General features: G+C 42.4%; 2 protein-coding genes across 4 annotated transcripts in view; one reads left to right on the top strand and one right to left on the bottom strand.

Annotated features, from left to right (window-relative positions):
• Window positions 1-2,806: 2,806 nt before the first annotated feature.
• DYNLT1 (dynein light chain Tctex-type 1) lies at window positions 2,807-7,975 on the bottom strand. Its single transcript, XM_009095300.3, has 5 exons — window positions 7,828-7,975; window positions 5,100-5,141; window positions 3,812-3,935; window positions 3,514-3,591; window positions 2,807-3,216 (listed from the first exon to the last, which is right to left on the bottom strand). Exons 1-5 carry the CDS (start codon window positions 7,852-7,854, stop codon window positions 3,146-3,148), a joined length of 342 nt encoding a protein of 113 aa, XP_009093548.1. The 5' UTR covers window positions 7,855-7,975; the 3' UTR covers window positions 2,807-3,145.
• Window positions 7,976-10,251: 2,276 nt separating this feature from the next.
• SYTL3 (synaptotagmin like 3) overlaps window positions 10,252-10,852 on the top strand; it is a 35,472-nt gene continuing 34,871 nt past the window's right edge. For all 3 annotated transcript variants that reach the window (XR_007777108.1, XM_009095302.4, XM_050972319.1), the window contains exon 1: window positions 10,252-10,579. The gene's annotated coding sequence lies outside the window, so the exon portion shown is untranslated. The remainder of the gene's footprint in view (window positions 10,580-10,852) is intronic.

Below are 10,852 nucleotides of genomic sequence, written 5' to 3'. Positions count from 1 at the left end.
CTTCTACTGAATTTTAGTTTCCTTCTCATAAACTGTTGTCATGACTTACACATATTTTCAGTTTACATACATTTTTATGCATATTTAAGCTTGGTTAATTGCTTAAGGATGGGATCCAAGAAGCTGTGTCATCGTGGATGTTTTGTATTCTTTTTGGGGTGGGGGGGTTTATTACCTTGCCCAGACTTGAAGATGGAAGGACCAGCTGCTAAGATTTTTAAATACGCCACCAAGTTTACATAAGGGATCTAGCATTTTCAAATGGCTTCTCAGTAGCTTTGTAAAGTCTGCTATGGCAATGGTGGCAGTGAGAATTCTCCTGGTGAATGTTAATACCAGTAATAAAAAACAGGTTTACAGAGAGTGAAGATGCTGATGTCATTCATCAACTTCTTACAACTCTTGCTGGTAGACTGCAAAAGTGATCAGCACATCACGTGCTGTTTGGGGTGATGCCAGTTCTTTTATCAACTCTAGGGGAGACTGATATCTGTGCTGTACTAAATGGCCACAAACTTCCCTGTACATATGGATATGCAGTCTACTCCTGGCTGTAGTATCAGATAGGGTGGTGCTCTTTTAGCAGCAGCAGTTAATCCTGGAGCCATTTCCTTAGGTTTTAGTTAATGCAGGTCAGACTCCTCTGTGGCAGTAAAAGGCCTCCCCGTTCCTCCTCCTCCTCCCCTGCAGACTGGTGCTGCCATGCCCCCCATTTCTGTAGCTGTAATCATATGAAGAGCCACAGCAATGAGCAAGAGACAGCAGAGACAGACTGTATAATTACCTTGAATGCTCCATCTACAGTTTGGGTTTATTTTTTTAAGGCAAATTAATTACCTAGAGCCAGCACTCTGCCAGCTCATCACCCAAATGCTTTACTTTGGCTGGAAAAAGTGCTTAAAACTAAGATAATGAAAATTTAAAAATCAGTTACTGTAGAACACTAAAACAGTAATTGCTATGCAATTTTAAAGAAGAGCACTGTTTGAATCATGGGAGTGGGAAACCAAAACCCAAAAATCCACAGCCTCTAAACGCCTTTCTGTAGTCCTAGAACTTACATTGGAAGTACTGGTTATTGCTCACATTTAAAACCATCTATAAAACTATCTGCCTTTCTGTAATGCAACTCCTGTTTTAATGCAACAGGGGTTTCTCCTCCCATGCAGCCTTTACACTGACAAGCATCTCAAACATTTGTTGGGGTTTTTTTTGCAGCTCAGCATATGCATGAACCAAAAAACACCAAAAGATCAAGGGATTTGCTATTATTAACATGAACAAAGGCCAACAGATGGCTTGACCAAGAAGCAAATAAAGACTCAAAGTGTACAAAACTATTTCTTTTAAGTGTAGAGAAATAGTTCAGTAGGTATTACACTGCCAGCATCATTCTGGCATGCTGGAAAGAAGAAAAAGTATCTAAGCATCCAGATGAAAAACTTCCTTAGCAACTCAAGAGAGAAAAATATTTATTCTTTTCATGACAAGTTTCTCTCTGACCCTGATGACTGTTTTAGGCACGTTATTCAATCTGCTTTTTATATTTTCTTTTTACAGGTGTTGTATCATTTCTGACTGAAGACTGGATCTGTACTAAAGCTCTCTTACAGCAATGTAAGTGATGTGCTTCTCAGGATAAGGCATGTACACACTGTGTATAGCCTGTAGCACTTACTAGGACATATGTGAAAAGAATGAAGTGGCTTGTCATGAAGGAGATGCATTTACATAGCTGTCAGCAGAATGAAATGTCAGCAGAAATATGGAAGCCTTACAGCTCTATTAGAAGTCTCAAATGCACCAAGCCCAAAGCTGCTGATACATACACCTGTTTTGCTCTTCTGATATGACCAATCCATATCTGCTCTTCACAGCAGATATGGATTGGTCAAAACCTTGCCTAGCACAGGGCTTTCCACAGTCTGACTATACTGAGCAGAGTTAGCATAGAGCACATAACACCATGGCAAACAAGTCCTCTCCTGCCATTTGAATCTGTAGTATTACATCTCTCCAGATTGTGGAATCATACTGTTGTATTAGCAATCATCTCTCTCTTAAACAGCTCTAGCTGAGAGCCAGATTCTGAACACATTAGACAGGGCTTCCTACAAAGAAGCAAATCACAGATTGCTCAAACTGACTCCAGCCCAGGGATGATCTCCCACATGGCTCTGTAACTCTTCCAGCTTCATTAGCAGTGAGCCACTGCTTGCAGAAGCAGCACAGCTGTTGATAGAGGTTTTCTGAAGTTCATAGTATGCTCCCATTTCCAAGACTATGCTGAAAACTTATTTACTTGTTATTCTTCTGCAACTTTAGAAGGCAGGAGACTTACTCAATGTTATTTAGTCACATTGCCTCAAGGCAGGTTTTTCCCCTTTCAGAAAGGATCACATTTCATCAGCTACCAGAACTCATCACCCTCACTATTAGCAAAATTAACAAGGCCTGTAGCAAGTTCAAGACCTACATAACACATGTAACTGACTGCAGAAGTGAATGATTACCCAGGGATAGCTTGCTGAGCGCTTCCAGAATGTGAAAAATTTCTTACCTGTCTTTGTTCATTGAGAGTAGTTACTGTTCCATGCTCTAAATACCATACAAAAAGATTAAACAGGTCCCAAAAATGCCAAGTTACTTTTTAATAAACATAATGCAACTTTGTAGTGATTTGGCAAAATTATGAAAGTGCTTTGCACTGTGGTATGTACCTTGACTTAACTTGAAGAGAACTGAAAAAACTGAAACTCTCCCCCCAATAACAAAAGATTTAAGTTTAAATGAATCACACCAATGGTTATGAATTTCAATAATTTAATGCTAACAAAAAGTACAAAGTGTGAAAGTCAGTGTCTCATTTATATTGGTCTAAGAAAAGAAATCTAGAGAAAGTGTTTACACTGCAGCAGATTTCAGTATTAGCACCTTGAAGAGAAGTTTTTAAGTGATAAAAAAGTATAGAAAACACTGGTATGGTACTAGGTACAAACATAAAACAGGTAACAGCATGTTTTCAAATTTCTACCTTTGAAGAAAAGTTACTAAAAAATGCATTAAAAACAAGTTCAGGTATTCACAGTTTGAGTGGAGATGGAATCAAGTGCTGGAATAGAAAAGAGAAGAATGACCAAGGCAATTATAATGCAAGTCCAAAGGCACTGACAATACAGTACATGGTCTTATTCTCCCATCTCACAGTGCAGGTTCCTGCAAATACAAAAACAAGGGTTTCAGAAACAGAAGGAAGTTAAAGTGATTACATGCATGCTCCTATATGCATTTTTATGCTTGTTTCCTTTAAGAATCTTAATAATGAAGCTTTCACAACTGTCAAGCATTTCATATACAGCCCAGTTAGCATCACAGCCAAATGGAAAAAATGCCTAACAGTATGCTCTTACCCCAAAACTACAGACTTGGGGTGGGGGGGAAAGTATGCTGCCTAGTCTTAAAGAGACTAGCATTAAGCTGCTAGTTGGGAAATCCAAGAGTTGTTTTTCTTACCATCACTGGAGTTGTCCCAGAAGCAAGAGCTTGCTGTATGCAGCCCAGCACCATTCTTTTGCATAATCACACAGGTCACTGTTAGTCAGTAGAGAAGCTTTGATTAATTTCTCACAACATTAATTAACATTTAGCTCCATTTCTGCTCACCTTAGCACACCCAAACACATACATAAGCAAACATGCATGCTTGTGAGCAGTTTACAGACAAGGCTCTTCCTAAGATCTTCCCCCATCCCCTGCCTACTGGTGCACTTGACTGTGCCAGCTTTCAGAGAAAAGAGGAAGCTGAGCTCACCAATGTACTTGAAGGGCTTCCCCAGCTTTGTGAGCTGGCTCAGGGTTTGTTCCACCACACTTGTTGTCCACTGGTTCACTTTGCTGTGCTGGTAGGCATTGCCACCGATAGCACCCTCTATGGCCTGCGGGGGACAAACAGGTTAAGCAGCAGCACTGCTGTCAACTGCAAGGCACACATTAACCCTTTCCAACATGGACCCCATACCCACAGAAAAATCCCAAATACTGCTGGTCCACACTGGCTGTTGGAAGTGTTTTCAATTATTAAAAAAATGCAGGTCAGAGTCCTAGCCAGGCATAGGAAAAGTCATCATAGATCCCACCCTCTGTTCATTTTGTGATATTTAAGATTATTTGTAAAGTCCCACAGCCATAGTTATGAAAACAGCCCTACATTTAAACAGTCCTCAAGAGAATTTAAAAAGGCACAGTAGTACAACAACTCATTCACATATATTCTTCTATGGAAATTAAATTCTAGTTTTAGAGCAGAATCATTTTTGGGAAACAAACTCCCAGACTAAAACAGAAGACCCAGGTAGTTTCTGATTACTAACAGAGCATAAGCCTCCAGCCAAAAAATCCATTTTACTTATAAGGATAGGTTTCCTTTTAAGATATAAATAAAAGTACACTATACCTACATGTTTTTCATTGGCACATTTTTTCATCACAGAAATTATTTTAAAAATAATCATAAAATTGAGTTCAGAAGAGACAGGAGTATGTATTAAAGAATGTGTATTCAATTTACAGAGTTTGACCAAAACAGTTATTTTGCAACAACAAAAAGACTGCACTAGCCTACAAGAGGAATTTCAAATCCTGCTAGGCATTTTCCAGAGAGAAAATTCATGTTTCTTAGCAACAAGAATGTTCAATCATTCCAAACAAACAAGAATTCACTTTGGAGAAAAGCATCTTGAAAGAACATAGTAACATGCATATGCAGACAGTCTACAAAAAACTCCTGTATTTTACTAAAACATAAAATCTATTTCTACAGTGTTTAACACAAAACATCCCCCTAGAAATTCTAACAGGGATGCACTTCAACCAGAGGAGTGTATGAAATTACTTGGATTTGTAAGATATATCACAGCTAAAGCTTGGTATCATTTCCACTGAAGCCCATACACTGGTTAAACCCACAGTTACCTGTACTTTAACAGCAACCTATCTAGGAATCTATTACATATCAGTTTTCACATTTTACTGAATGCCTTTTAGTACATCATACAACATATTAAACTTCCACACCAACAAAGTGAAAATGTTTAAATTACCTCTTTAATGATGCTGCTGACTTCATCAACAAGAAAGGAAGCCTACAAAAGCAAAAGAATTTTAAATAATGAGGGGACACATTCTTCTGTTCATGATGTTCGAGCTCTGTTAAGAACATGCACTAGAACTTGAATTTATCCTTGTCAGATTTCTGGCAAGTCAAAAGATACCAAGTCTGCCTTTATTTGCATATATATGTACTCTAGCTCCTTCAGCCCTGTCAAGTTAACCTTCTTAGAAAAACAATGAAAAGTAAGAGATGAACTAATATTGGCAGGCCTTTTGAGTCAAGACAACGTTCACGTTTTAACTTGGAAGCATTTTAAAATAACAAGTATGGCACTTGTGTTCCCATATATTCCCCTTTCCCAACAAGCACCAATGTCGCCCATCACAGTGGGCTCACGGAGATAACCTCAGCTGGCAGTTAAATGGAACGGACATCTCCAGGGCACCGATGTGGACAAGATATCAGTTCAGAGCTGAAGGAAAAACTGTCCTGACAGTCTCAGCCTAGGATAGGAAAGCTGCCCCTTGGAAACCAAAAGGGAAATGTAGCTCACTGGACCTTCAGAGAGCAGAGATGAAGCCCGTGGAATCAGAGAGTGAAGGCCCCAGCATTTTACTGATCTTAAAACTACCACCCATTTACATGTATGGTTAGTAGTTTATGTTTTCTTGGTTTATTCTCTCTGCTCCAGCTACCTCCCATGTCAGGAGGGTAGAACAAGTTGCCCTCTCTGCTGGAGCAGCCACTCTCAGGGCCAGGGAGCACTGACTGGGGGGACCCCACACTGCAGCAGCGACTCACACCCCACCCTGTCACTGCTGGTGTCTCACAGCCTCACCTCACCAACCAGGACAAAAGAAGAGCACGTAAAGACAAACTGATTGATTCCAAACACCGAGTAAGAATGTAAAGATGAACCTAACCAGCTGTTAACTGCTGACTGGATTTTCACTGGGAGGTCAGTCAGCTTCCCCAGCTGACAGAAATAAACAACAGCGTAATTGAGGTGTGCAGGCAGGACACAGCTACACCAGTCTAGCCAGCTTCAATGACATGTGACATTCAGAAAGATGAGAGAAGTTGATCATTCCCCATGACAGAAGGAACAGCACATCCTGGGAGACAAGCTGGGCAGTTCCTTTTCTTAATCTATCTAGAGGTACAATTCAACATTTTTAAAAGCTTTTATGTGCTGTGGCAAATTGCTTTTTATTTTCAGCATCTTGACTTGCCTTTAATTTTAACATGCCTCATTTATTTTCACAGTACTGCATTTTACAAGTGCTTACATTTTAAGGTGCACCAGTGTATTTAACCAAGTAAGAGCTACAATTATCGAAAAACACTCTCTCCCACAGAGCTTAATATGCATGGCAGACATGCTATGCTGGCAGACGTGAAGACTGCCGTCAATCAAGATGGTAAACCACATACAGTTTTCTTCTTCACAAAATCTGCTCAGAAATGCCAGAGTGAGTACAAACATGGTTCACACCAAAGTAAAATGACTTAAATCCAACCCAAGTTCTCAAAGGTATTTTGAAATCTAATTTGTACTGAAACAATAGAGAGATCTGAGAATTCACTTCTAGGGCTGATGCTACTTTTCAACCATCTTCCTTTTTTAAAATGACACAAATGAATATAAATTTCTGATATCCAGATTTGGGATATATGTGCTATAACTGGACTATGAAATAACACAACACTACCTGTTTTATCATTATGTCATCTTTTAATAAGATGACATAAAAACTTTTTTGTATTAAAAAATAAAGGAGGAAAGAATCGGTTACTTTGCAGTTTCCCTGCCCTACCTCTCTGGCACAAAGCAAGCAGATAATGTTTCCAACACTTTGTTTAAAAAGGGTGCTCCCAAGCAACACATGCAAACTGCAGAGCAGTACTACAGCCTTTAATAGTTCTGAAGACGTTTTTGAAAACAGCTGCAAGAATTATGTTCAAGTATGTTAATTATATATTTTTAAAAAACCCCAGTCTGTGACTTTAACACAGGCCAGCCCCTGAACGAGGCTTTTAGAAAAGGACAAACCTGACACACCTTCGCCCCCCTCGCTGCTTCGCTATTGTGTCACATCACGGCTTTTTAATAGTGTCACAGCTCAGTGACACCGTCCCTCTGCAAAAGCAGCACTGGCTGCTTCCTCCTCCTTAGCGGGGGGACATCAGGGGCTCATTTGGCACAATAACAGATTGAGACCCTTGATTTATCCCACTCAGTATCTTGTGAATGGGGTGTGACACCCCACCACCGTGCCTGTAAGACGCAGACGAGAGGCTTGGACTCCTCTTTCCGCACAGAAACAGCTTGGCCGAGTTTTGCCCTGGCCCAAACAACACCGGCCACCCTCCCACCGCAGCACTCGGCTGCTCCTGCGGGGCCAGCCCGAAGCCACCACACGCCTCACGCCTTTCCCCCGAGGGACTGCAGAGGCAGGGGAAGAAGCCAGAGTCGAGGAGCCCAGTGAACACCCAGACAGGGGCCGGCTCCCGGGGGCGGCAGAACAAAGGCTGGGCCCGTCTGCCGCCGGTGCGGGGACAAGCGGCTCCACCCCAGGGCAGGGCGACAGGGATGGCGGCAGGGGACGCCGAGGGGTGGGATCCAGGGTGGACGGGCACCGCCTGAGACCCTCCGCTGGCCCTGAAAGGAGACGCCAGGGGGGAGGCTGTGCTCCGCCTGTTCCCCATCCCGTTACCTCCTCTGCCGCCTGGAACTCCTCCATCTTCCCGCCGGAGGCCCTCACGCCGCCACCGACCCCGGCACCGCCCCCGCGCCGCTGCGCCCCTCGCCGGCCGCCGCCCGCACTGCGCCTGCGCGACAGCGCCCGCGCGGCTGGGCTCGGCCCGGCGCCCGCCAAGATGGCGCCGTTGCCACAGCGACAGCGGCCGGGAGTCAGGCGGGAGATGGCGCTCGGCGCGCTGGTGTGGTGCTGTCACACGTCCCGAAGCCTGTGGCTGAGAAAGGCTGGGGGGCCGCTTGTCACGGCTGGGCTTTTCCTCCCGATAGCTTGGCATTCGTGTTAAGCCATCCAAGAGGTCCTTCCCTGGGATGTCCTTCCCTGAGTGACCCTCATCTGCACCCCAAGGAGGGAAGGAGGATCTGCTTCTTGTTTCTGGAAACAGCTTAAAAAGAAGGCCTAGGTCACAAACTGAAAAAACTAAAAAGTAGAAAAACTCCCTATGTCTTTTCATTATATTCCATTATATTCCATTTCCCCGCCCAGCCGGAGGGAAATGACAGGGCAGCTTTGGTGGACATCTGACATCCAGACAGGGTCAGCCCACCAGAGAAGAATATCTGAATTGTTAGAGTGCTGAGCAGATCATATGATTTTTAGCAGACACAGGAAGAACCAGGAGAATGAGATTAAAGGGCACCCTTGTCACAGTTCCTGGATGTTGTGTGTGTGTGGTGTTTAGAGGTTGTCCAGATCACTGATGCTCCCAGCCCCTAAGAGCTGCTCCAGGCGGTGGGAGATGCTGGTCAGGCTCAGAGGGGCCTGGATGAACTGCAGAAAGAGTCTGCATGGAGGAAGAAATAACATACTGGGGACAAGTGCAAAGGGCTGTATGGAGGCAGGAATAACCAGCTCTACAAGCACAGCACCAGCTCACTCAGTAGCTGTTCCATAGACATGTGGAGTAGGGAGGTGTTTAGGTACAATCTATCTCAGTTTCTCATATGGTGCTGTTTTTAAAAAAATGGGAAAAAAACTTAAAAAGTGGACACAGAGCCTGGAAGCAGTTTGCCCTCTCTGCAGTGAGGCTGCACAAGGAATACCATATCCAGTTTTAGGCATTGCATTTCAAGAAGGTTGAGGAAGTTACAGCTCCTGAGTGTTCTGACTGAGCAGTTTTGGTTCTGTCTCCAGTCCTTTGTCAGGCTCTGCCTCCTGTTTTTCCTGAAAAAGGAGACCCTGACCAGCCACCTGACTCTGGGGCTCTGTGGTCCCCCTGTGGGCAGCACCAGCTCCGCTCGCTCCAGAGGGATAGAGTGGGACTGCAGCTAGGTGCTGAGCACATCCTCAGCCCCATTCCAAGTCTTGAGCTTGCTGCTTCCAAAAAACAGAGACAAAAAGTGAGGACTATGGGAAGAGTGAACAAGTGGTGCTTGTTTGAACAAAAGCATAAACGGCTGTATATTTGGTTATGTTCTTAGCATGTATAAAATACTGCAGCAGTTTTCCAGGTCCAGGAATGAGAGGCAAAAATACAATGAGTTAAATATGTGGCAATTAAGGCTTTGATTAAATATTGGGGGAAGTTGGTAGTAGGGCTAATGTTCCACAGCCTGGATTTGGGATACAATTAATCTGTCACTGTGGGTAGTTAGAATCCTCAGGTTACTTTTGTCACCTCATTCAGTTCAAGTTTTGCCTAAAATCAAAGCCCAAATTATCGAAATATGGTGCATACATGCATAGCTCTATGCCCCACTAACAGCTGCTTTCTCTTCCATGATGCAGTAGAAGAAGGTAATTAAACTTGACATACACAGGTGGAAATGTTTGAACCTATTTAGCTTGAAGAGGTTATAAAAAGGCAGGCTCTTCAACTTTGCCATGTGAGTAGAATTGCTGTGCTTTGTTTCATTTTAACTAGAAGTCATGACTCTTAAAACACCTGAAGCAGTTAAGAAGGGCTTCTGTGTCATACACACAGTTTGGTAGAGCCAGGAATAAGAAAGGAGCTTAAGCTGTAAGAATAACCTCTTTTTTTTTTCTCCAGAATTAGAAATAATTGGGTTGTAATTTTTAACTTCTTTGCCCGCACTTAATTCTGTGATAGACTTGACTTAAGCTGTCCAATCTCAATAATGTTTTAACTTTCAATTGTTACCTGAGATCAGATTTCCAGTTGTGAGGTAAAATAATTTTCTTCTTCTTGCAAATGCATAAAAACTGAATTCTCTTGAATTTTTATCTATGCTAATTGCTTTATTTCATAGACCTAAGTAGAAAACTGGTTTGTTTCCAGGAAAGAACTGTTTATGATACAAACCAAGCTTTCTGTGCAAGTCCTGGAGGCATTGAGGTTAGAAGCATTTTCACATTTACGGTGTCAGAAAAAGAGATACTTATAACTCAAAGCCACTTCTCTTCCTGTGTGTGGCTTGAACACTGAGCATATTTTGGTGTATCAGTCAGCTCTTGTAGTCTCTTGTGCTGAGTCTCCTTTCAATGTTAGAAAAACCAATATCTTTTCTTGTTGCAAACACTGGCAAAAGCTGTTGTAACACTGGAACTCTTTGTTGAGTGTGTTTGCTTTCAGCTGTTTTGGGGTGCTCCTCTGAACATCCATCAGTGGTTTCAGTGCACAAAGGAAGGAAAGGGGGTGGAGAACAGCCCCCAGTTTTCTTTAAGGAGAGATAATTAAATAGTAAGACTGCTTCTCATCTTTTATAAGCAGTTTACTTCCTGGTGTCTCTCTTTGATGGCTGCTGAAGAGGTAAGGACATCATTTTACTCTGTTCTGTATGACATAGTACAGGGGCTTCCATTTTTATTTGCTGGCATGTTTTTTTTTTCAAATTGGAAAAGGTTTAATGGAAAAACCACACCTGCAACTTAATTGTTTGTGTTGGGTTTAGTTATTTGGTTTTATTTTTACTCTGAATTCTGGGGTGGTATGTTATTAATATTACAGACTTAATTTTGGTAAAGCATTATCAAAGAACTTAATAATTTTCACATGCATGTGTAGGAATGTGGAAGCTAAACT

This window comes from Serinus canaria, chromosome 3, assembly GCF_022539315.1.
Source record: "Serinus canaria isolate serCan28SL12 chromosome 3, serCan2020, whole genome shotgun sequence".
Taxonomy (NCBI): Eukaryota; Metazoa; Chordata; class Aves; order Passeriformes; family Fringillidae; genus Serinus; species Serinus canaria.
The sequence above is the reverse complement of the archived record's forward strand: the minus strand, read 5'-3'. Positions and strand labels throughout refer to the sequence as shown.